Source organism: Zonotrichia albicollis, chromosome Z, assembly GCF_047830755.1.
Source record: "Zonotrichia albicollis isolate bZonAlb1 chromosome Z, bZonAlb1.hap1, whole genome shotgun sequence".
Classification (NCBI taxonomy): domain Eukaryota; kingdom Metazoa; phylum Chordata; class Aves; order Passeriformes; family Passerellidae; genus Zonotrichia; species Zonotrichia albicollis.
The window spans coordinates 50,451,407-50,479,205 of NC_133860.1; the positions used below are offsets into that span (position 1 = coordinate 50,451,407).

The following is a 27,799-nucleotide window of genomic DNA, read 5'->3' on the forward strand; positions in this document are numbered from 1 at the left end:
TTTTATTTCGGTCTTCCCTTGTAGAATGAATGAATATGAATCTTATTGCAACACGTTGTGTTCAACATGCTTGTAACATTGCCTTTTTGTCTCTAAGAGTGCAGAGCGATGGACAAAACTATCCTCTTATGAGGCTGCTTTGTTGCCTTTATTGATAAGTGGTACAGTATGTAGAAATTTACTAGCACCATAAAAGGTGAAGCCAAACCAAAAGTGTTTACCCCAGAAGAACCTTGCTCACATTTTCCTAGCTGACACAGATGTCCCTTAGAAGAAAACAAAGATTTCTTAGCCAAAGGAAGTATTCAGCCATGCAAATGGGTTTTTGAAACATCTCCCCACATGCACCCTCTTCTAGTCAGCATGGAGCAGAAGCCATTCCCAAGGACTCAAAGTTGAATCCTTTGGTGATAAATTTTTACGTTACTGCCCTAAATTTACAGATAAAGTTTGGTGGGGTGATACATTTGGCCAGTGTTCTCACCATTTTAAAGTATGAGAGACTTCTTAACCCAAGCACTGAGATCAGTGAGCTGTGTACCTCCGCTTTCAAAAGCAAAAACCAGGACTGAGCTAGGACACCAAATTAGAGTTTGTCAAGACCTTTCACTTCATCTGTCAGACATATTTAAGTGTGAGCAATGTCCATCTTAAGGGGTTTTTTGCAGACAATCAGATGACTAAATTAATGAGGCTGCAGGTTTCTGGATGACACACTAAGTATGACATTTCTAAGGAAATATGTACAAGCTAGGGGGTAAAACAATTATCTCCTTTCCAAAAAGCCTTAACCTATTCAATTTCTGGGAAGTATGCAAAACTCTCAAATGTAGGGTGCAGCTTTCAAACTACAGGAGGCCATGTGCAAACTTTGCAGGTGAGCATCCTCTTTCTGTCTTTCCATGGAAATGTGCATTGCTTGAATCAGTAAAAAATGGAAAAAAAAAAACAGACAAAAAGATCAGTGAGTGATAAATCTTTAATATAAAAATTGTACAAGAATTTTGATACAAATTACAAGAGGTATTTGGACAAAGTATGAGTAAAACTCCATTTATATCCCCAAAACCTTATGCATTTTATGCAAAAGACATATTATAGGACTGTTACAGTACAGAAAATACAAGAAAAGAAATGTCAAATTAAAACAGGACTTTTAATTCCCTCAGATTACTAATGGAAAAAACTTGTTTAGACTACATACAATATTTATGAAGCTACTAATGTTACGATTATTAGATCAACATGATGCAAATTTTTGTATCCCCTTGTACAGCTATATTCCATAGTGCATGCTTTGGTTCTGCAGGCAGGACAGCAGAGCATTCACTTTTTTGCTCACATTGAGATCGAACAGTGAAAATTAAAAGCTTCCTTTACTCCAAACAGAGAAAGACCTTTGTAAAAAAATGTCCATCATGCTTTGACTCCACTCTTTCCTGTGCCTGGCTGGAGTACCCCAGGAGCACGTCTTGACAAAGTCCACTGGAACAAGCCCAGCTTTGCCAGCCCTCAGCAAGCTCTCCATTCTCTACACAGCAGCCCCCTTGCTGCTGCTGCTGCATCGCTGGTTGGCACAGGGGGCTGCAGCCAGGCTGTGAGAGCCCTCCCATGCCTACTGAGGGAGGGGTTTCCAGGCTTTATGCCTCTGTGACTGAACACACTGCCAGACCACTAAGAACTTCCAAATACATGAAGGTTCAAATCCAGTTTATCTCAGTTTACATCTTCACATGAATCCCCCAGTCAGGTTCCCATCTTTCCAGTTCAGGAGAACTGAAACACAGCAGACAGCTATAGAGGAAATCACTGTGCTTGACCTTCTATGTTAAAAGCTGTTAGAATGTCAACTGTGACAGTGAGCAAGAGACTTCAGTCAAACAATGAAACTTCAAATAGCTTCAGCCATCTCTACAACGCGTTATTTTTATAGGTACAAACAGGTTGCAGTGAGCTGTCAGTGGTAAGTAAAAGTGTGTGGAATTTCAGCCAGGGTAAATTTAGATTGTGCTCAGATTCAGATCAACTTACTTGCACACCTGTTGCACATACATTGCTCTGGAACGCAGATCACTCTTATAAACTGGAGGCAGGAGGCATGAACTGAGAACATCAATGCTGCCCATCAGAGACAAGCCACGTTCTGGGAAAGGAACCCCATGTGATATAGGAACCAAAGTTTGCACAAGAAAAAGCAGCATGCTGAATTTTGTATTTTTAAATAGCTAAATGAAACACACACACATAATAGTGGCCATTTTATTAACTTGCCACTTTACAAACAGTAACCATTTTTACAGATGGAATGCATAAAACCTTCCAAAATGAAGAACACTAGGAGGATGTGTTACTTTTCTGAGAGAATTTTAATGTGACACTCTCCTGGAATGAAAGAAAAGGGTTGGTAAAGCATATGGGAAAATTAAAGACAATGGCTGAAGGTTGTACAAGTATTTGTTAAAAATAATACTTAAAAAAAATTCCAAAATGTAAAAGTATAATTGAAAAATAATGAATAAATCTGCCTGTGTACAGCTTAGGTGTCCCTATTTATTTTGTAGGTCATGGGGTAAACTAAGAAGAACATCCTCAGAATCACAGTTCATGTGGCTACCGTACCATTTCACAGGTGTAACTGGGGCGGGATGCATTCTGCCCCATCAGTACAGGAGGTGGGGGGGGCATGGGGATGTGAAAATGTCTTGATCTGGATGTGACGACTGCATAATGGTCCCACACTCAGGCATGAACACATGCATGCACAACTGCCACTGGTGCCCCAGAGCTGCTGTTCATAGCTTCTTGCATTTCGTGGCAGAATTGGACAGGTTGCAATTAACTATTGATGAGTTTGCCATCCTAACTGTACATTATCCTCTGATCATTTTCAACCTTTTGTTTGACAATGGATGCCTTATAAAATCTTTATGCATCACTTAGCTAGTCTTGCTCTCTTTCTTCTCTAGAAATATAATTGTTCTGGATGCTTTTCTTAATCTTCCTAAAATATTTGTCTCCAAACGTTTGAAGGAAGCAATGTAATAAATCTGTAGAGCACCAGAAAAATCTCTCTACACATTAGATATTTGCTGCCGGACTCTTCCTATTCTTTTAAATGCATGAGGAAATAAATATATACATCTATGTAAGTGTGATGGAAATTATATAATTTTGCTCACTTGTAGTCTTAATTTTAAGGCTCCTTGTTCTGACACTGTCTGTTTCTCCTCTGTCTGTCACACTCACACACACATATTCAAAAACACACACAAAGGACACAAATTATTTCTTCAATCTGAAAGTCCTCAGTTTTCACAAAGAGCCTTGGAAATGGTACAGCAAGAAAGGCTGCCCAAGCTCATCATCGCAGGTCAGCTCATCCGGCTGCTTCAACCTCCGTCAGTGCCATGCACACATGGAGTTGACAGGGGAGCAGAGTCTGGGCTCAGCCTTTAGACTTCTGATACAAACAGGCCTCAGGAATTTGTCTGCTGGTTTCACCCTTGTAGCTTCTGATGAACTCGGAAGGAAAAGGAGGGAAAAGATCAGTGACCTTTGACTGGTAAAGGACCTTAGCATATTTACGGTGGGCACCATCACCTCTGTTGCAGCAAACATCAAATTACCGCACAGCGCTGTTGACAGCATTAGCATCTGGAACCAGCAAAGAGGTGCTGCAGCCAACCAATGCCATGAATTGATCCCAAAATGGCTGTGTTTAGATCTCTTGGTCTTGGGCTTTGTCTGAAACCTGTGTTTGACTTTTTGGTGCTGCACTGGCTGCCAGCACTGTTCAACCCACAGTGCCCAATGCTCACAGGTACGCGCAGGACCGGCATTATGATCTTGGCATGGGAATGCTGCAGACCCTACAAGGAAAGCATGCTTCAGCAGCTCCTCTGCCTACCTGAATTTTTAACTGCTATTCAGCAGTCAGAAAGCACACAATTAAATGGAAGTGGAGTGAATGCAGCCATGTGCACTGGCCTTCATGCACTTAAAATTTCTTAAAACACAGCATGTGCTCTCAAGTTACTTCACTATATAACTCTCTCTTCTGATGGTCCATCTGAGAAGCACTTCTGGAGCCTGTACATTTAGCAGCATTCTTGCAAATGAAGGTATAAATGAGAAAAAAATTCCTCTTTTAATGAGATCAGCAGATTGTGTCTCAGATACGTTTATCAAAGATAAACTTTACTGAATTTCATGGTGACCTCAGCAGGACATTCTCCTATGACAATAGAATGGGATATAGGGAATTGGCATTCATGATAGGAACCCAAGAGGATGAGATTGATCTGAAATTTACCCAGGGATGGGATAACCAGTTAAAAAAATAGACTGTGCATCTTGTTTGACACTGAACCTATGCAGCAAGACATGTAGCAAATTCAAACAACTATTTCTAGCAGGCACAGTATGGCTTATGCCAATACAAAGCAATTAGTTGCTACATAAGCAGACAAAAGTGCCATTACAGACAGTATTTCTCAGCTGACCTTTTGCTAAGAAGCCATCTTGTTACTGTCTACCTGATTGCTCGATAGAGCAGCCAGTGGCAGCCTTGGGCTTCCCAAAGACAAATCAAAGTGCTCCAGATGGGACTTCCCTTCACTCACTGCAGATGTGTGTGGATGTTGGTGTGTGTGTGTGTGTCTGCGTGTGTGTGTGTGTGTGTGTTAGGGAATGGGGAGGGAAAGCCTGGTTCTTATACTCAATTTCGCCTTCACAGGGGATAAACAGGCAATTACACATCCTTTTATATTTGATGGCCAAGTGCTGAACTTGAAAGCACACTATTAGTTTGTGTCCCTTCAGGGCCAGTGCAATAAGTAGCCAGGAGAGCTGGGGCTAAGGAAGAGAGGGTGTTGTCTGCTGTTAGTGTGACAGTCTTGTCAGCAGCATTCACATTACTGGAAGGTAATAAAGTGACAAGTAAGTTATTAGAAAGATATGAGGTGAAATTGAACTGAAGCTTCTTTCTGCTCAGCTCAGTTTTTTTCCTGCTTTGTAATGGGCCACTATTTGTTACAAAACAAGCCTTGTCTTGAGATCTTATATAAAAAAAGAAATATTTATTCTTTGCAGGAAAGGTCACATGAATTTACAACATCACACTTTAAAGGAGAGGAATGGGAAAATAGTTTCATGACAACTACAGCTGCTATTTAAAAAAACACAGTGTCATCATAATGAACAATAATACTGGCAAAAGTCAGAGGACTTGTCAAAAACATGTCCATTTTTTCACCCTTTGGTGGTCCAGAACCGTTTTCATTTAAGTGTCAGTGCCAAACATAACAGCAACAGTATTGGGATATACATGATCAATATACCTTGATCAAAAAATCAAAGCTGTCATTCAATATCATGACTTGAACAGAGAAAACAAGCCACACAAGATTGGTTAACTACAGACTCAAGATAATACTACTTATGTAAAATAGTTGCTACTTCACTCTGTTACAGCCATTTTAAAGGCAGTGATAATGCTGCAGCGTTGGCAGGAAGAGACAGAAACCATGAGACTGGAACAGACATGTATTTGGGCAAACATGTGGGTGAAAGGTTCAGTCCATCATATGATGTTGCTCTGTTCCTGAAGTAGAAATGGGCATGGAAAAGAGTTCCTTTTATGTCTCTACAGAACGGGAGAAAAAAGCCAAACTCATCATGTGGCAACAGCAGGATATGCTGATGCTTATCTAGCAAAGTAGCACTACAGTCACTGTTTTGTTGAGTTACTATAGCAGCAAAGTCTTTTCCTTATGTCACTACATAAGAAAAAAGACAAAACTAAGAAAGAACTGAAATATACCAGCTGCCATCATGTGTCTGCCACTCACCTTTTCCCCACAGAGAACCCCTGTTGCCTTCCTGCCCTCAGTACAGACACCTTTGCTTCTCCTTTCAAATAAAAAGAGTGATTCTGTTGACCCAAAGAGAAAAGTGACAAAAACATTCTGGTGACTGAAGAACAGTTCTGTTCACATATGTGGCAAAAAAACTTAAGAGGAGCATGCGTCCACTCCTTGACCACACGCTTTCCCTTCCTTATAATTTACTCTGCCACCAATGTTGCTGTGAAAATGTCCTGCAGAATTTGAGCACAAATACATTTCTAAAAATATGTCCTATTTTCTGACAGCAGCTGACATCCTTAATGACCACCATGTGAAAAATGGGTCCACATCAAGCATTTTGATTACAAAATATCATACACATTGAAGGAGAAATTTTTGGAACTAAATCCCTGGTCCTGAAAATGGTTCCTATCTCTGGAACAGATCAGACCTTGAATTATCATCTTTCATGATACCCACACAGCTCCTTGTCCTGTTGCTTTTACATTCCTACCCCATATATTTAGCTATGTTAGATCCTCAGCTGGGTGGAAAAGGCCAAAACTCAGGGAAAACTCAAGTGCATTCTGGGAGCCCCACTTCCTATTAAATGTACTAGACCAAATCAACTGAGGTACTGACCACTGCTGGCAGCTACTTCACAGAACCTGACTCGACTAATTTTTCCTAAACAGTTCCTTTTTTGGGGATGGAATAGGAAACATATAGGTGATGGAAAATGTATAAACTTGCAGAACAGGCAGAAAAAGTACACTTTCAATTCCACAACAGGAGGAAGGGAGACAGGGAAGAAAGGAGACAGAGAGGGCAGAAGGGAGGTTAAAAGTGAAGAAGGGAGGGAGAGACTGAAGAAGGCAGGAAGGCAGGCAGGCAGGAAGGAAGGAAGTGGCGGAAGGAAGGAAGGAAGTGGCGGAAGGAAGTGGCAGAAGGAAGTGGCGGAAGGAAGTGGCGGAAGGAAGTGGCAGAAGGAAGTGGCAGAAGGAAGGAAGGAAGGAAGGAAGGAAGTGGCGGAAGGAAGTGGCGGAAGGAAGGAAGGAAGGAAGGAAGGAAGGAAGGAAGGAAGGAAGGAAGGAAGGAAGGAAGGAAGGAAGGAAGGAAGGAAGGAAGGAAGGAAGGAAGGAAGGAAGGAAGGAAGGAAGGAAGGAAGGAAGGAAGGAAGGAAGGAAGGAAGGAAGGAAGGAAGGAAGGAAGGAAGGAAGGAAGGAAGGAAGGAAGGAAGTGGCGGAAGGAAGGAAGTGGCGGAAGGAAGGAAGTGGCGGAAGGAAGTGGCGGAAGGAAGTGGCGGAAGGAAGTGGCGGAAGGAAGGAAGTGGCGGAAGGAAGTGGCGGAAGTGGCGGAAGTGGCGGAAGTGGCGGAAGTGGCGGAAGGAAGTGGCGGAAGGAAGGAAGTGGCGGAAGGAAGGAAGTGGCGGAAGGAAGTGGCGGAAGGAAGTGGCGGAAGGAAGTGGCGGAAGGAAGGAAGTGGCGGAAGGAAGGAAGGAAGGAAGGAAGGAAGGAAGGAAGGAAGGAAGGAAGGAAGGAAGGAAGGAAGGAAGGAAGGAAGGATGGAAGGAAGGAAGTGGCGGAAGGAAGGAAGTGGCGGAAGGAAGGAAGGAAGGAAGGAAGGAAGGAAGGAAGGAAGGAAGGAAGGAAGGAAGGAACATACACTGAAGTTTACCCATGGCAAACATGCTACAGAATTTCTTCTGTGTAAAATATCTACAGATCCCTAGGAAACATACAAATTTTATGAGCTCAGACATGAAAAGCCTTTGAGAGATCTTTAAGAGCAGTGTCCATGTGCTATTAAAGTTTTTAACCTATACCTTTCACATTTTGTCAAATTGAGTTGTGACTTGGTGACAGTGCTTATACCTTGTGTGCATGTCTACAGTGTCACCAAAGCATCAGCTAGAATTTAAAAGGCAAGGTTAAAATCTCATCTACAAAATAAAATGTACCTGATTGAAATATAGCTCAGAAAAATTGACTGAATATTTTAAGGTGTGCAAAAATATTTATGAGTAAAATTAGTTCTTTACTAATACCAGCTAATTGGTCCTCACAGGAGCACACTTATGGGCGAAATCGTATTAGTATTAGTGATAGCCTAACAGACTGAAACACAAGTGGGTAAGTGATATGATATGTATGAGGCTAAGAAGTTAGAAGGGGCTACCAGGGGTATTAAAACTCATGGTTTCCATTCTTGTGCTTTGATTGTGCTGTTTTCCTTCCAAGTTTTCATACAGTTTTTCAAAAGATACCTAGTGATTAACCATTAACATATGCTTTCCTGACCCACCATACCCTCCAACCCTCACAATGAAAAGAAAAATCCTAAACAACCTCCAGACAAATAATTCAGTTTCCAAAGGAGGTTCAGTACAGTTATTTTCTAATTGCAGACAAGGTTTTTTGATATTTACAGAAAAATGCAACTACCTTGAAAAAAACAGTGAAACATTATGGGAAGAGTGACCACAATAACTACAGGAACAAAAAAAGAAGGAACAAACTCCATGTAAAGAAAGAGGATCTTCTTCAAAGCTGGTCTAGTTCTTGAAAAATGGTTTAGACTGACAGGTTTGGAAACCAAAGGGATAGCCACAGATTTATCATAACATAAGCAACTGCACAATACTTATCATGTCATCACTCCATTACAGGCCATGTTCTGTGCTGAAGAGATGAGATGTTTGGTCCTTATTACTGCACTCTGGGTGTCTGCTGAGATCACCCAGAAATGCTACTTTCAGTAAAACCAAGCTGCTACGCCAGAGCCCCTTTATGAATTTTTCAGATAATGTCTGATTTTTTCAGAGGATATAAATTCCACCACAAGAACAATTCTGATAAATACAGATTCTCATAGAGATGCATGCTAAGGTGAAAGGAGGGAAATGCCATTCAATTCAAAGTAAGTGTAAGTGTCCTTCTAAAAAAAGAATGTCACTGTTCTGACATTAGTATCACTAACACTGAAGAAACTATTTTTGCCTAGATTTGCCTAAAAATAACAGTAAGTAGTGTTCTGTCCACAAGACAGAAATTATATCTTCTACATAGATTAAGCAAAATCTGAATGAAATTAAAAATAGGACTTGTGAGCTCCTAACAGTTTTTTGGAGGTTTGTCCCTTCTTCCTTACTTTTTAGTATGTGCTGTTCAATTTTATGTAATAAGCAGATTTTTTTTTTCTTCTATATCAATGATCTTCTGAATTTATCTACAGGTGATGTGTAAATTTTCAAACAAGCTTATCAAACCCATTTGACCTCTAACAGAACCATAGTGAAATAAGAATGCTGAACAGTGATTCATTCAGTGAGGAATTCTTTATATACCTCAAATGCGTTTTTCATTAAAAAATTATATTTATTTATACCGTGCATACTACAAAAGAGTGGGTTTTTTTCCTGTATATATAATTCCATTTTCGTTCTTTTATTTTTTAGACTTTCTGTATTACTTGTTCCTATTAGCCTGGGAGGAGAGATGAGAGTGCAGTACAGGTAACACTACAAAGGTTCATGTGTTTTGGAAAAATGCACCCTTACTGTTCTTATTTACCTTTCTCACAAACACACTGAGCTTGCACAATATAAAACAAAACAAAGCATATCACTCAATTTAACAAGGCAAAGTAGTCGAGGTTTTGAAGAAAAAAAAAAGATGAAAGAAAAATGTCAGTGAAACAGCTTACGTTTTTGCTATAAAGTTTCTTTTTGATAAACCAGAAGGTAAATTTTTCTTATAGTTTCTGTGGAATTCACAAATGTTTTCAGGGCTTCATGAGTGCACAAAATAAAAAAATGATCAGAGGCTTGTAACTCATAGGAACATAATGAGAATTCATAGAGAAATACTTTTCTTTTATTTTCTACAACTGGAAATACTGATTTATTAGATACTGATTCTTACTTTTGGAAACAAAAATACTGAAATGCATAAAACGTACTAAAAAAGAGGAAATCTATATTAAGAGTTTCCTCTAGAAAATGTAATAGGAGTTAAGTACTCAAGTGGACCTAAAAAGTAAGAATAATCAAAATGCACAGCAAAACAATACAGCAACAAGCTGAAACAATGGAGCATTTCTGACTCTTTGCTAAGAATAATGTTCTGGGTCAGTAAATACAGAAAAGGAACACATTCTCACTGAAGGAATATTTTATTGTATGCTGAAATATCCCTTAGGGGTTGCTTTGTTTGTTTGTTTTTGATTTTGTTATTGTTATTCGTTTTGTAAAGAAAAGAGTCTACAACACACATCCTAATGGCTTTGGCTGTAGATTGAGCTTAAGTAAATACCATCCCTCTGTCAGTATGTTGTGGTAACTAAGGCTGCCAGTGTGGTTTACCAGCTCAAGCAACATGTGTAAACACAGGAAACAAAAAAATTCAGAGGGCAGCCTCCTTTCTCTCTGCCTTTCATAACTGCTTGCTCCTTCTCTGTCTCCTGGTTGGGCTCACTCTCTTGCTCACTAAATTTCTTGGACTTTTGTTATTTTCTGACAAATCATGCGAGTGAAACACAAAACATTAACACAACTAGACATCCTTTTTCTCTGTCTTCTAATTTTATCCAAAGGGAAAGTTACCCAATAAAAAGTCCAGCATATATTTTCAGAGCTACTAAGTGCTTCTGTCATTAATTTCTTTTGATTGTTTCTATAAAACATGCCTTAATCATACTACAGCACTTTCCATTGCAAAAAAGACAACTTTACAGAACAACATAGTTAACATTATTTCCCTGTTCATTTTGATTTTTTTTTTAAACACCACAAAAATCCAGGCTATAATAAGAAGCACACAAAATTATATTCATCTTTGTTCTGTGACAAGTAGTATCAGCATTTGTATCCCCAAATATTATGCATGTTTGACAAAACAAAATTTCTACTGGTTCACATGACAAAATTCTGGGGTGTTTTTTTTCACTTTTATGCAATGTAGTATATAAGGAATAAGGATGCACTATTATTTCTAGTAATAATTGGCACTTGAAAAAAGCACCAAGAATTCTGTATTTCACTTTACCTCTGTTGCCTCCCCAGTATTTTTCTGTGTGTAGTCCAAAAACTACAACTGTGGTTATGGTGAACAACTACATTTTCTTTTTTCAAAATGTGTGCAAAGTTGGCACTTTTGTATTAACACTAAACACTAATACTCTTTGTTTGGCATTCATGCCCTCATACTGACCAGATCACTTTTATCGAAGTGTATTTTTTTAAAGACACTTACTGAAAATATGGCAATAGTTTAAGAAAAAAAAAGCATGGATATTATTACACATCCCCTTGTAGTGTACGAAAAAGTGCATGACTGGATTTATGTAATAGTACAAGACAAAAAAACTGTATCAAATCAGGTACTGTAAAGCATGCCAGCACCTCTGTATTACTTATATCTAGCAGGTAGTTAAAACAAGACCGTGGTTCTTTTAAAAATGTGCATTAAAGCTAACATAAATGAGTAAAACTAGGCAGCAAACTATTTTTCCTGCTTATCTAACAGCTGAAGGTAACTGTAAAAATTAAGCAAAAAAATTAGAGTTAAACCACCATCAATACAATTGTTTTACATCATAGGCCTGTTAAGGCTCAATATATATATACAAGTGTAACAGCCATGCTTAGTAGAACGTTATCCCCAATGCTTAGAAGACACAAAGACAACTAAGTAGATTGTTTTTTCTTTCTCTTTTTGTTTGTTTGCAATTTTTTTGTGTTTTTTGGGGGGATTTTTTGTGTGTTTTTTTGTTCTTTTTTTGTTTCATTTTGGGTTTGGTTTTTTTGTTCTTTTTTGTTCTTTTTTTTTCAGGCAAAAGTTATGGGAAGAACAAACTGGCTCTTTGGAGATGACCAAAAACATTCTAACAGAACTAGGGACAACTGCAGCTTTTCTATTTGTTTGTTTGTTTTTGTTTGTTTGTTTTTTTATCAAGAATCTCTTCCCCCAAATTAAAGGTCCTACGTTTTTGTTTCTATTAAAAAAAAAAAAAAAAAAAGAAAAAAACCCCAACAACCAAGAAAGGGGAAAAAGCACCTGGTGTTTTTTTCTTTTGCTAAAAAAGAAAAGAAAAATTATATATATATATATGTATATTTATGAGTGTGTGCATACATATACATATACATATACGTATACGTATACGTATATGTATACATATACATATACATATACATATACATATACATATACATATACATATACATATACATATATGCATATATATGAAGGGAGACTGTATATGGCAGTTCAGATGTAGAGTGGGCCCTCTCTGAGAGCTGGCATTATGCTGTGTCCATCCTTGACCTAATCTACCGAAGTGAAAGGAATGTTTTTATGCAGATTGGGGTTCTGGCTGTGCCGGTTTCGGCTACGGACAGAGGAGAACATCATGTTGCACCCAGGGACTTTGCACTTGTGCATTTCTCGCAAGTGCACTGTTTTGTAGTGCACTCTGAGGGTTCCCTTGTTGCTGTACATTTTGTGGCAAATGTTACACATTATCCCACCGTTGCTCACCGAAACACTGTTGAACATGAGGGATCCTGGGACATCGGTGCCCATACCTACAGCTAAGGCAGGGGCATCTGCTTTGTGGGCAGATTCCCCGCTGTCACTTGCCCCATCGACGTCGTCCAGGAGAATACCCTCATCGCTTCCTGCATCGGATTCTCTTGAGGAATGGATACTGCTGCTGGACTGGATGCTGGAGGTGGTGCTCAGGTCTAGTACCATATAGTCTTCTGCCATGCCCCTGCCATACCCATTCATATGGGAATCCTCAGTGCCAGCAGGCGAGGAGGTGTCTTCCCTTATGTCAAGCCCCATCTGATGCTGAGCGCCATATATCTTCACCAAAAATTCATCGCGGAGGTCCTTACTAAGGGAAGGCTGTGAAGTGTCCAAGCCCATGTCATCCAGTTCTTTGGTCAACAGTTTACGGTGCAGGTTTATGTTAGCACTGTGTCTGGGAAAGGAAGAGGGAAGGGAGAAAAGGAAAAATGTACAGTATTTTTGATTAAACATACAGTCAACAAGCACCAAATCCAAATTATGATTTACTGATAATTTCTCATAAAAATATCCTCTATCCACGTTGCTTGGAAATTTCAGTCTTTTTATAAGTGGGCAAATTGCAACATAAAAACTAAACAAGCAAATTCCCCCCCTTATTGCTTTTCTTTTTAGCTGCTGCTCCTCAACATTAGTGTCCAACAGCAGCTACAGCACTTTTATTTGAAATTTAAAAAATAATAAATTGTACTAGCAAAAAGTACAAAATTATCTTCTTGATTCCTGAATCCCTGCTTTCTTTCTCTTCAAGAGGCAAAAATATTAATATATGGAATGTGTGTCTAGCCATGTTTTTATATACTTATTCACACATACATACATAAAAAGATGTTTATATTTATATTTATGTATATATATGTACTCACATAACTCTGTAAGTGAAATATCTGAGCAAAGTAAAATAAAGGTAACCAAATAAGACATCGTTAGAGGTCCTGATTCTGGTAATTTAATTCATGTATAAAAGGATTCAGAATCAGGCCAAACCAAGATGAAGAAGACTTGAGGGGCTTAAGAGAACAAGTCTTTGAAATCTACATGTAAGTTTCTGAAAACCTTAGTCAAAGTTAGTGATTTCATCCTTCTAAGTTGTCACTGCCACTCCTCCTTGTCCTTTTCCTTGTCTGCATGCAGTGCTGATTGACTCAAGCAGTGTAATGTCCAGTAAAAAACCCCATTATTGGCAGTGCGAATTTTGCCTCAAATCAATCAAAAACCTTAAGCATGGTTTGGTTTAGGTATTTGCTGAAGTTACTGCAAATATTCAAGGCAATGGAAAACTGTCACTGATGGAGGTGGATTTTAAACTAGATCCCAAGAGCTGCAAATTAAAAAACTCTAAAGTGTTTTACAGGATCTGGGCCTTTGCTCTCAAGAAATAAAGCCCTACATTTGCAAACAATGTAAGCCTTTCGGTTAGTAAATGTGTAAAATAGCCTATTATTTGAAACTGCATTCTGCTCTCCACTTTTGGCATTGGCTTTATTCATCCACTGCAGTAGAACCTCACTGATTTGCAGTAGTGTCAGGAAACCCTCTTTGAAAAATTGCATTTTCTGAATTAATGATGCAACCAACAAACATGACGGACATCAAAACCTCAGAACACAGAACATGCTCATTTTGCTGAAGTGCTTAAGTATAGGATATCAGTGCAAAGTTTTCAGTAACAGAAAACTTTAGGGTTCAGTTTTCAGAATGCGCAGCATTGCTAAGGAAATGACAAGTATTTATTCAGCTTCTTTGGAGGGTGACTTGAATTTCGAGTCAGCAAAAAAAGAATTAGCGAAGTTCTACTGCATAACATTCTTTGCAAGCTAAGGACCCAAACCCGCAATTTACAACATGCAGACTCACCAGTCTGTCTGCCCATTATAAATTGCAGATCAGAGCCCAAATGTAGGAGGGAAAAGAAGAGGGGGGTGGGGAACGGGAGGAGGGTGGGGAAAGAGAGAGAGAAAGAGAGAATTTTAACATAGGAATAGCTTAATTTGCAAAAAAGCACTAGGCACAAAATTGGCAAGGGAAGACACAACAATGATCAAATATTTTACAGACATTCAGGTCCTTCATTAACAAAAAAGGGAGAAGAGGAACAATAGCTATTAGCAATATGTCCTTATTGGAAGCTTTTATTTTAAGAAACCCTTTAAAACATACCTCTCAACCAAATGAAGTCGCAAACATGGTACAGCAATGCAATGCAAATAAATAAAACAAATGCAAATGTAGGAAGATTAAATTGATGTGGAGTAAATCTCTGTAATTTTCTAACACTTTGTGATTAATTTATCTATTGCATGTAACTTAAGGGAATAAACAAACAGCAATAGAACTAATATGTCCCATTCATCTGCAAATGCAAGTAACTGTTCTCTGACATAAAACTGACACTAAAATGTAGTTTAATTGAATTGTGTGTGCTTGGGATGCAATTATTCCAGTAAGGGGGTGGTCTAGAACAGAGGATTTCTCTCCTAATGAGAGACAGTTGAGAGGTATGGGCAAGGGTGGAAAAAAAGTGGAGAGTATTTCTTGGTTTTGTCCCACATGGGAAATACTCTTTTCACACAAGCAAATATAGCACCATTGCTTTTTTGAGGCATAGAAGTGTAATTATGCATATCCCCACACTGCACTTAGGAAGGCTGAGCTTACCTTGTGATAAGATCAGCTTTCTAATCTTTTGCTAAATTGAGATCACAAAAGAGAGAGAGGAGCGGAGAAAAGAGAAAGAAAGGGGAGGGGGAGGAGAGATAGAGAGCGAGAGAGAAAGAGAGAGAAAGAGAGAGAGAGAGAACAAATTCACATTCCAATCCAGACATATCTGGTTAAAAAAAAATCTGAAATCAATAAAACACAGACTTAAAAAAAAGTCTTGATTGTGAACCTGGTTTTTGTCAGCTGTAATATCATTTATACTGTTGTCCTGATGGATACTGACTCAATCACACAATACAGAAAACATAATGCAAATTAATCAAAGTATATTCACACCATACTGATTATTATCCACAAATGAGTTCTGAACAGATGCATGCAGTGCACATACATGGATGATAAACAGTAGTCCTGATGGTCCCTTGCCTTCCTGGTTTCAGATGGGATATAGCTCCGTGTGAAGTTGCTAAGTGCAGCACAGGAAACGCTTACTGTGAAGGCCTGTCCACACTGACCAGAGTTATTAAATGACTGTAAAAGCACATTTGTGCTTATCATCATAAGGCTAACTGCAAACTATTCATAAAGTACTCATGTGTGTACTTATAATTTCTCCCCTTCTCTCCCCTCTTCACTCCTGTGTTATGGGAATTTGTTTCAGCATACAAGCTAGTTAGGATAACTGTAATTCTTGCTTCCATGCATTTTCACTTTCTATTTCCTTGGTTTTCTGCTGAGAAAAACAACAGTCAGGCATGCAGTGAAAAAAACTTCAGCATTCACTAAATGAAGAGATAAGAATAAACTGCCATGTTAGAGGGGGCACCAAGCCCCAGATAGACAAAGGCCATTCTGAGAAAGACCAGTGGAGGGATGCAAACTCTGCTGATGCTCTGATAAGAAGAGATGCCTCCCTTATTAAATTCTCACTTACAGCAGTAACAATCAGTAATCTAGTTAAAGTATGTACCAGCCCATAATATCTGTCAGGCAAACGATGTGCAGAAATGTGCGGACCAGTTCTGGCACCCTGCTCAGTAGTGTCCCTTTTCCGCTGTCAGCAGTACTGTTGGATTCTCCTAATATAATTACATTGACTTTTATTCAATTAAGTGCCATTCCTAGCCTTAAAAAGAAGCTACTTTATCAATTGATTCAGGTGTAATGCAATAATAAAGATGAACTCATGGCAGTGCATTAGCTCTGCTGTTCATAACTTCTGAACATAGGTTCATTCATAGCAGTCGATTTCCATTATGCAACCACAGTTCAAAAGAATTGATTCTTTTACATTCATTTCTTAATCTATTTCACTTGTGCTTAATACTGTCCCTAAATATCATATGTGAAAATATTCTAGTGGAGAAGGAGGTATGAGTTGTGAAAAAAATTCATTTATTTAGATACTGAAGTTTTGAGATCTTATTAAAAACCCCAAAGTCTCAGACTCCCTTTTGCATACCAAACAGACATTTTCCATCCTAATCCAACACTTTCTCCTCTGCTTTGTCACTCCCAAACCCTAGGAGACCCCTATGAGCCCTCAGCCAATGCTAACCACCTGTCATCTTGTTCATCTGCTCCTCCCCATGACACCTAAAGTTTCTTGCTTCAGCTATTCTGTTCCCTGATGTGATTTACAGAGCTCCTTACGTCTTCCTCCTCTGCTCCCAGGTATGTGTAAACAGTGGTCCCAAAGTAAGCCGAGGCACAGCTTGGGCAGAGTGATTTGTGCCAATACATGAATACTGCCATCAAACAGACAGAAAATCTTGAAGCAAAATATGCCAGAATCTGCTGAGCTTCATCTTGCCATGGCTTCATTACTTCTCCTACCTCAGCTAGCTAATTTAAGGCCATCTCTGGTGTCATTTGCAACACTTCAACTGCTGCTGTATCTGCAGGGAAAAGAACTTAAAGAACATAAATGATTGGGAGAAATAAATATATGTGTATGAAACAAAATATTTGACCTTATTAAATCCTTTGAAAGTCTCTGGACTTCCTAGATTGTTCATTTGTACATCAACTACCAGAATGGCATTTGATCCTCACAGTGGAAATGTTGTGTAGAGAGAACTGGTGATTGAAGTCTTCCGGACAGAAATATGCCATCAAATGAGTTTAACTAAAAGCATATCTCACTCTGCTTCAGTTACTATACCTATCAGTTCCTAGGCAACAAGGGATGGTGAAGAGGGTTGGTTCTGAAAATACCGTCTGGGGCAAAGAATTTCCAAATACCTGTTGAGGTCTGTACTACATGTCAGATACTATAAAAATGAGGAGGGTATTTTTTCCAAGATGCTTTGAATTGTAGCTTGGTGTGGCAAGGAAGTTTGAGCAAATTCTAGGACCCAGAATATCTGATTTTTTTAACATAAATACCACACTTTCCAAGTTACTGTTAATTAATTACTTAGATGGAAGGCAAAAGTGAATGCAAAGCTCTCACTAGAGTGAATTTGTCCATAAGAGTGTAGCAGTTCTGCCATGAGGATAATAATGATAATGATCATACACATAAGATGTGTGGTTGTGGTGAAATGTCAACCTCTGAGTTCACCGCTGCCTTTTCAGACAGGAACTTCAGCAGCAATGAAATGCAGAATCCTGCAACAGTTACAGAAGCTCCCTGATTCTGGGCATGATCTCATTGTGGTACTATTTTCCTCCTCTTGCACAGTTCATGGAAGTATTCTTTCTTTACCAGAATTCACTGTTGGTTACACCCCACCTACTACTTGAAAATTTTTTAGTGACAAATGCACTGTGCACCAACCGAAGGAAGGGGATTATAAGCCTAGGAAATATGGTCAATTAAACGTACATTCTATTTACACAGATCATAAATCCTGACTGGGATCTCTTTAGCAGTTTCCTTCTATACTTGTCAAGGAATCGGATTTTGTTAATTTACTGTCCATTTGTTGGAAAGAAAAAAATGTAGTGGCCACTTTAGTTTAGTTTTTTTATTTAGTCAGTCTTTTAATTTCATTCTGAAGTGAGGGAGAAGGAATTTATCAGAGTAGAATTTGTCCTGATATAGAAATTGGCATGAGTCCTATAGATGACTCAAGGCCAAATTTGGATGTGCCCATAGCTGCAGTCCTATCTTCACCACAGCAAACCTCATCTCTGATGCACAGAGCAGAGAGAGAGAATTCAGATTAAGAGAGCTGTTTTTTTAAGATGTGAGCATTATAGAGCTGTTTATTTAGATGTGAGCATTATAGAGGGCACAAAACCAACTGCATGAAAAATTAGGTTGAATGTGTTCACAGCTCAGAACAGGACAGGCTGTTGAAAATTAAGCATATGGTATTATTTTATTAATTATTTTAGCATGAAGAAAGTATGATTATACTTAAATATTATGGGATGAGGGAGAGAAAAGGAGTGAGAATGAAAGAGATGCACATTTGTTAGGGACTGTGTAAACCCATTTTCCACTGCTTCATGCAGTGAGACAGAAAAGCCAAGCCAACTGATGTCCCAGTAAAATGTCCTAGCTACTACTTCTTGTCTGACTGTAAATGACAAAGCTCCCTGATAAAGATCTCAGTTAATCATCAAAGTCAACGGTGTTGTTCATTAAAATTCTGAAACTATTCCCACATTTCTAGTTGTATCCAGCCACAACCATTCTTCCTATATTTCCAAGAAAGCCACCATCCCAATTTCTTACATTTCAGATATTCTGAATGTGACTTTTCTGGCAAACACATGATTTGATAAATTAATGGCACCTAGCCCTACCATTCTTACACTGCAAAGAAATCACAAACAGAACGTGACAGCAGGAGGCCATCAGTCTTCGGTTGGCTTTTTTTCAAGATCAATAAGTGATCCCAGCATTAAGTAACACTATAAAATTATATTTTGAGACTTAATGCATGTAAAGACAGCATAAAATTATTTTTTGTCTAATTATGTTTTTTTCTGAGTGAGAGTAGATTTGTTTTTTTTTAAAGAAGACAGAAGCTACTATTGGGTTATAAAACCTGAAAACGCAAAATCTTCAGTGGTTTGAGAAGATTTTGTTAGAAAATCAAAGGCCAGAACACAATTGGCTGGTGATTTATGTATAAACTGATGAACCACTGATTAAAGCTAGAAATGGAAGTTACTGCTCTAGTTGTACAGGCCCCATAAAAGCTATCCTCCTGCTATACTTAGTTTACAACTAAGCTCTATCAATCTGGTTTAAAATATAAACAATGAAATTTTCATTACCCCTCCTGTGAGATTTTTTTCTTCAGCTCAGTATTCAGCCTACATTTTTACCTTTAATGAAATGTTAAAGGAAAGTTTTCTTTCTTTCTCTTCACCTCAAAGGCAAAGAGAATTGAGACTTTTGGTTTTGTTTTAAATTTTCACACGATTTTAGTTTCTAACACAATTTAGTAATATGTTCTTAAATAAATTTCATGTCCCTTTCCTGCTTGTTTAGGCCTGCAACTCATAGAAAGGCCCAGAATGGGTGAACACTATGGAAAGTAAACCCAGAATTTTATGCTTTCTCAGAATCTCTGCAGACTGAAAGTGCTGAGTTTCATGCAGCTAAAATCAAAGAACCAGAAAGTAAGACTCTGGCTAAATATAACAGTGTACATATTTATGAGAAAGAAATGGCCTCAATTCTGATACTTCAAGAAAGAAGCAGCAATCATTTCTCCCATTTGATTACGAGAACCAACAATAAAACAGTTCCTGGAATTTAATTAGTAGCAGAAACTGTTAAAGAAATTATTGTCTCACTTACTGTTCTAATTTTGGCACTCTATCAGCAGTCTTTGATACAGGGTTTGTTTTGTTTTGTGTTCTTTTAATTAAAAAGAAAAAAAAATCCATAAATCTAAGCAAAGATTGTAACAGTTTGAGATCCTGATCTGACCTAAATTATAAAATTCACATTCATCTGAACAAGGACAAAGTATAAGTCTGTACATTAGTGCTTCCATGTATTAGATCATATTTAATTTGCCTCTGAGTGTTAGGGGAAAAGTAGGTATAGAGGCTACACTTCAGCAAGACTCAAAGCAAAAATACTATACTACCTGATAAAACCATGGCATTTCTACATGAAAAAGGTAATAGCATCAGCTCTTAAGGCCTAAAATTGCACAGAATCTGAAAAATATTAACCTTTCATAGGAAGAAAATTCAAAAGGTAAAATACAGTTCAGCACCTATTAAAAAAAGTAAAAAAACCCCAGTGCTTATTAAATACAGGAAATAAAGGACAAGCAAGTTCTTGCAAATTAAAGATGTGGAGCCCAGTCATTTCAATCCCTTTCAATATGAAACAAATCACTCACACTGGTCACGAAGACAGCTCCCTCTACACTCAAATTATTCACTTGAAGATAAGCTCCTATCAAACTCTTTAGGGGTTTAACTAATTTACTGCACAGATACGGCACGTCTGTTGTAATAACAGGTAGGATGTATTGGGGTCGACCATTTATCAGAATTAGACTTCTTTTTTCAATTCACAGTGAATTATGCTGCCTACACTGCTCCTCTTTCTCAGAGCTTCCCATCCCCTTACGGCCCCTAATGTGGCAGGCAAACAAAATTGACAGTCTCATCTTGTCAACAAGGGGTGATTCTCCTGAGAAGCCATTTAACTTTGCAGAGGAAGCAATGTATTAATGTGCCTGTCCCAGGAATGTTAATCATCTTCAAGCTCCCTCTAACTTTGACATGAACAAAATCACCAAATTTGTTTACTAAATGAATTGTAATATGCCAATAAGAGAGCATGACATATATGGTAAAGCCAAACAGATGGTTTGTTTACTCCACTTTGCAACTTTATAAATGTTGTAACTCTGAAGATGTTAGTGAGAATTATTGGTTTGTTGGCAGTGGCAAACATGCCTTTTGCATACTTAATCCACAGTTAGAGTCAGAAAACAATTTATCATCACCATGGAATGCATAAAAATGTTAATGCAGTGATAGCATTTAGGAAGGCAGGATAGTTGATTGTGTGGGCAAATAGGTTAAATATAAAACTGATACTTGTTGGCAATTTTTGCTACCAAATAATTTTAAAAACCCAATCTGTCAGGCTTGGGACTTTTGAAAGGTGCAATAATTCAGTACACACCTGTTGAGGTGTTTAATGAAATGGTCCTTAGGGTGTGAACAGAATTATGCATTCACAACAGTTGTGCATGCTCAGAAGCATTGAGGTTATGGTGAACTCTTTAATATATTACTCTTGTTGTCCATTAAAGATCAAAAGATGTTAAAAACTAAAAGCACAACGACTGGCATACTTGCCAAAGTTGCTGAGAAACGATCAGAACTGTGTTGCAGCACTTCAAACTCTCACTTTACTAGCTGCCTGGAAGCAAAACAGACTCATTACAAAATAGCCAGCACTCTTGGACGGGCTGAGAAAGTTTAGCATAAGAGGATTTATCTGACAGAATATTTTCTAAGTGAACTAACGCAGTGCCACAATGTTACAGGCACAAGAAGTTGTTATACATATGACAAGGTCCTTTGATGGGCATAACAGGTGCTTAGCAACTGCTGTCTATCACTCAAAAGCTTTTTCTACAATTTACACAAGCTCTACAGAGAAGTTTAGCTGGTGCAGTGTACTGCGGTCCTGCATGAAGTGCTCATATCCACTCTGTTGAAGTATTTGCTAGTCCTTGACACAAGATGCATTTTCCCTTAAGAAATACTGAATGGATGAAGAATACATGCATTAATATTTCTTTTCACACCTAAATGATCTAAATTTTACATCAACCCAGTTTTGCAATCAGAAGTTTTCATCCTTCATTTAATTTTACTGCTAGAACCAAAAGTGATAATTTTGCAAGTTTTTGACAAACACACCCTAAAGTTCAGCATGCCACTCATGAATTTTACTGAACTCCAAGTTTCGGTTTATGCAGAAATAAAGAAAAAATTCAGATAGATTTCCTAGTTTTCCCCTAGCTCTGATTTCAAACCAAATATTTTCTCTAGATGTTGATGCACAGCAACACATTATCTCATGGTTTGCTTAGGAGATTTACAGATTCTTTATTGATTGAACCTCAAGTTTGAAATAATAATAATAAAACCTGAGGTCGAGAGATAGTTTTGTACAATTTCAGGTGCCACAGCAAATCTGTAAACCATTTCTTTTGATGAAAATACAATAGTAATTCTCATTCCTAATGTTTGTTTGTCTAAAAATGCTGGTTTTATTTATATAATACCAGAGGAACTATAAAACCAAATATGATGTGGCATTTCAATAGGGTTCCTCTATTAGTAATTTTAAATTACTAAATAAGGACCACTATCAGGTCCACAGATAGCTGATTATCCTAAAACCTCCTTTCATTGATGCCCCAACTTCTCAATAATTTCAATCCTCTGAGATCTTTCCATACATGCTATTGTCAGCATTTATTAAATTCTCAACTTTTTACTCATCCACAGGAGAATGTGCAAAGATATCTAAGTTCAGCTTGCTGTCCAAGGATTATTTTGGAAGAAACATTAGCAGCTGTCCCAGCCTGGCTCTTATATCTCATTTGAAACATCTACTCATTCCTGACCAACAAAAAAAATTTCAATAAAGTACTTTTACTGGTTTAACAGCAGTGAGCTCCTGGGATTATCAAAGCGCTCAGTCTTTTCCGAGGAGAGAAGGAATCAGCAGCTCAAATATAATTAACCTTCCATTCTCAATGCAAACTGCCACGCACAGGAGCTCTGCAGTCTATTAGTGAAGTTATAACGGCCAACAGGCAGAGGCAAAATTGGTCAAAAAGTTGGCTGCTGCTGTCATATTTTTAGAATTATGATTAATGACACTAATAATGCGGATGATTACTGATACGTGTATCTCCTGCAGTTTATCATATTGCACTGGCTGCCTACGTCCACAATAAACATGATGCTATCATTTACCTCTTTATTGAAGGCAATCCTTCTCTTGAAGGAGCACATTCTAATTACTTTGTAATGTTTTATGTCTTAAACATTTTGCAGCTCTGGACCTTGCCAACTGCTTCATGTCTACCATTGATTAATTACGGAATGTTTAATCAAAATTTAGAACCTAATGCAGTCATTTATGAATGCGCTGCAGTGCCAAGATAGTTAGGCTGCCGTCCCAAGCTTGGAGAGTGCTGGGTTCAAAATTAAATCCCAGAAATCTGGAAGATGCCAAAGATTTTGCCTCGAGTGATTTGAGTTTAGAAATCTTACTTCAGTTGATGAATGACAGGCACCCACTCAAAATGAAAGGTCTTTGTTGTATATGTATGTATGCTTGCATGTTCCTATCACATTTTTCTTCTTCAAATGTCTTAATTTTTCTCTTTATGCCATTGTTGCTGCAGTTGCAGCCCCTTTACAAGCCTTCCTTGCTGCTAAAGCTCCTGCAAACACCAGTCAAGAGAGTGTAGTTTTGAAGTGGTTAAATGAGTGAAAAATAATTTGCAGGGACAAATACATAAGTTTTTTTTAATGTGGATTTTTATGGTACTGTCATACAACCATTCACCGTTGAAGTTAAGTGTTTTTTTAATACCATTACTGAACTGCTGAAATGGATGCTAATATAGCTTGGAGTGCTAATGTCAAATCCTGGTAATAAAAAAGACAGACTGCTGAATGAAATAATTTCAAGTAAAAAATAGAACAAAAGTGCTCTCACTCTCGCTCTACACTTTTATTGAATTGGGACTGACTGAGCCAATTGCTTTAGAAGTCTGTAAAACACAATTACTAGTGAGCTGACTGACCCAGCAGTGCCCCTTCTGTGACAGAACAGACTAAAAAGGCTGCAGAATTAGAGTTGTTCCCCTATCTGGCTATCAGACCCGAGAGATATCCAGTGCAGGATCTGTTATCATTCCTGCCAGGGCCCCTCCTCATGAAATCTTGCTTCTCAGTCTTGCATAATACATAATATATATATTGTAGATATATCTGTGTGCATCTTCATCTTGAAACAAGGGCTCATTTACCATCTGAGAGGGAATACAAGTTCTCTTTCTATCCATTGTACTTTTACATCCTTATCTAATAACATAATGTATGTCTTTCTTTCAGTACACGCATCCACAAGCACACATACCTTTGGTCTATTTTTATTTCCACATATTGTGTGTAAAACACAAAACTACAACCTAAGGTTTACAGGCAGTAAAATTAACTATGTCCCATTTGTATTTTCTGTTGTAAGTAACTGTAATTACTTTCTTTATTCCGGCATAACAAAGAAAAGGAGAGAGGGAGGAAGAGGGAAAGAAAGGGGGGAAAAATGTATTGAACTCGAAATGTGAAACACTTTTCCCTAGTTAATAAAATAAGCAATAAAGTTTGTAAAGCACTGAAAAAAAATTCAGTAACATTGGAAATAACAACTTATAAAGCCTGTAATTTACATTTGGTGTTTTAGACTCTTATAGTCTGACACAGACATACAGCTTGGGACTTTCTCACCCCTCTTTGTTCAAAAGAAAAAAAAAAGAAAACCAAAGTGACATCAAAAAATATCTTCTTATTATAATATTATTCTTTCCTTCTCTTCCTCTGCTTTCCTCACACAAAACAAACCATTTTACATTTATTCGCAATGCCAACAAAGTCCTGCAATTCTTTCTCCTTTATGGGAGCATACATTTCTGGCAAATCTAAAACCCTTTCATTTCTCTTCCAGGTCCATTTATATGAAGCTTGAAGGTGCCTCATGGCAAGAATGTTAAATTATTTCTTAGACGGATCTTTTAAAGCAATGCTGTTCAGGGCAAGCTTAAATGTGAAATAGACTCTTAATTAAAAAAATAATTTAAAAAATAGTTTTCTTAGCACATGGTAAACTGCTCATTTAGAAGATGTTGCTGGAAAGCAGGAAACACTACAAAAAGCCTTAGATTTTTTTTTAGAAGCAGTGGGCTTAAAACCGTTGTCAGGAAATATCCAGTGTTTGCCATTAAAATTTTAACTTGTGATGAGCGATAAGAGGTATCTCACCTGAGATATTCCTATGTTACCTCAGGTCCCAAAAGACCATCTGAGGTACCTCTAGAGGTATCATTAGAGAACATTTTATGCGTACGTGCTGGACGTGAATGAGTGGTTTCTACTGAGGTACTACAGCATAGCATCACAAATACTGGTACATGATGTGTGGCACTGTTTGCCTGAAGAGACAAAGGATAGCAAACTTTTAGCACTGCTAGTCAGGATTAAGGGGTAGTAAAAAGCTGTGCACAGTGTCTTGCAGTGCACTTGCAGTACCTACACAGTGCTCTGTTCCTTGACACTGTGGAGCACTTAATTCTCTTTCATAACTCTGTGTGTCTTCCTTCAGGATCACTCTGAGATAAGCAGTGAGCAGTGTTTTTAGCTTTACCACTAATATTTTCTAATTGAACAGTATATTTCTGAAACTATAGGCTCTACTTCACAAATTTGCTTTTACTCCCTGTCATATTTGCTAATGACTAGCAGCTTGTATAATCATAAAAAATGTTCCAGCTTTAGAGAAGTTGGATTTTAAATTTTCTTTCCCCAGAGCCCATAAATTGACAACTGTTTTTGAGTAACATATTTTACTACGATGTATTTCAGTGGAAAATTCTCCTGTCTAACCTGCCTCAGTGGCTAAGATGTATTTTGTCAAAAAGCAACGGAATAGAAATCCAAAGGATTTTTGTTTTAACATACTGATCACCTGCTACATAATTCTACTTCAAACCACATTTTGAAATGTCAACCTCTATCTAGATATACTGATAGAACTGGCACACTACCATTTAACAAAGCGTTACAGCTATTTTGAGGCATCTACACATGGTAAATTTTCCCTCTTTCAGGTTTTCTTTTTTTTTGTGTGTGTGTGTGTGTGTGCTTGCTTGTTTGTTTCCTTGTTTGTTTTCATTCATAAGACTTGCCTCACCAATTTTCTTACTCACATTAATTCGTATATGTCCCAACACAGTCACTCAGTTCATGTTCCAATGAATGAAACAGCTCAAATCTAGGGGAAAGAGCAGCATCGTCATTATGGGGAAAAGCAAATGGTCTCAGCTATTAATAAGCTTTGGTCAGGGTATAAGAGCTGATGAAAAGTTTACCTCTTGAATTGATAGTTTCTCTTTTCAAACAGACATGCACAGCTGACAAATGAATGGATCATGATTGTATGTATGACAGCATTTACCTGCCTGTCTCTGTCCTTCACTGAAAGCCGTAAATCCAAAGGGCAGTAATAAATTTGTTTCCCTCACTGTTCATTATTTCTCCCCAGACTCCTGCACCTGAGAGTGTGCAGTGTCTTGTTCCACCCAGACTTTTGGATGCAGTGTCCTGGTGTTATCTTCTATCTGTAAACTACAGCTTCTTTCACTGTAGCAGAAATCTTACAACCTTCTGCTCTTAAGTATAAAAGAACAGCTAGAGGCTTTCCCTGCAGGAACTTATGTAGGTAGATGTTTTATTTAACCCACTTCCAAAAGACTCTAGGGAAGATGGGACATCTTCATAAATGGGAAACACCTTTAGATTTACTCAAATGGATGGAAAATACTTATCTCCCCTTCTCTGGAAAATTTGTGGTTCTTTCAGTATTTTCTAGGAACCTAGGGGCAACCAGGATATTATGATAGGCTGTCATGTTCCCTGTCCTGTCTTCCCAGATAACCTCATTCACCAAACAGAAAACACACAGAACTTATGCAGGAAACTTGGACAAAACACATTAAACATTTACACTATTTGTCACAATAAATACCAGGCAAAAATATTGCTCAATACATGTTCTGCTTTTGGCTAGTCTTTTCAATATTTTATTTATGCTTCCCACCTATGTTAATCCTGGTGTAGCAGTGTGTTTAAATAAACTTTTCAGGTCACTGAAAGTATCTTGGCTCATTTGCAGTTCATATAAAAATGAGGCTTCTTGAACTGCATAAAAAACTGTATTCTCCCTCTCTTAGTGACATAATTTTGTATACCAAAAGCAACACAAGAAAATGTAGACAGCAAGTTGTTTTAAAAAACAACCACCACCTCCAATTCAAATCTCAAATAAATGACTGTATGTAGTTGGAAAAAACTCCCTCCACACCAGAACTGATGTTTCGATATTTGCTCACATAAGCAGACTCGTGCTTCAATTTTTTTATTTTCTTTTAAATTTAAAAATCTTATTTAAAACTGACTTAAACATCTTTTCAAGACATTTTTTATATGCATTCTAGTTTTAATTCTTCTTCTTCTGTTCACATTGGTGAGTATGCAATATGACAGGCAGTCTGTGTTCAACATGACTACTCATGGAAGATGTTAGATCAGTAGATCTCTGTTAGGGGTGGCACAAAATGTTTCTTTATGATACAGCTTCTCTTGGGTAAGGAAGAGTTATGTGAACATTAGCAATGACACATATCTTAGTGTCTCTGCAAGAGAAAACCTAATGGTTCATTCAATTGTATTGGATATGCAGCTAGTCTCTTTGTGAACTGCATCACAACCAGAAACAATAGTACAGGTGTAAAATGTGTTTAGATTTTTTAAAATGTATCAGATACAATTTTTGTCTCTTCACAAATGGTTCATCAAATACCCAGTGTCTTAAAACTGGATTTTCTTGTTCTTATTGGAGGAAATTCAAGTTGTATGTGACAGCTAATTATATTTGGGGAATACAGTAATAATTATCAT

General features: G+C 37.8%; 1 protein-coding gene across 6 annotated transcripts in view; it reads right to left on the bottom strand.

Annotated features, from left to right (window-relative positions):
* Nucleotides 1-990: 990 nt before the first annotated feature.
* The window catches only part of BNC2 (basonuclin zinc finger protein 2), a 328,349-nt gene continuing 301,540 nt past the window's right edge, over nt 991-27,799 (bottom strand). For 3 of the 6 annotated variants that reach the window (XM_074532753.1, XM_074532750.1, XM_074532751.1), the window contains exon 6: nt 11,905-12,833. In XM_074532753.1, the coding sequence (XP_074388854.1) occupies nt 12,173-12,833 (661 nt within the window). In that variant the 3' untranslated portion in view covers nt 11,905-12,172. Of the gene's footprint in view, nt 3,513-11,904; nt 12,834-15,097; nt 15,129-26,049; nt 26,115-27,799 lie in introns of those variants that run through there. The other 3 variants (XM_074532754.1, XM_074532755.1, XM_074532756.1) reach the window with 3 other exon arrangements.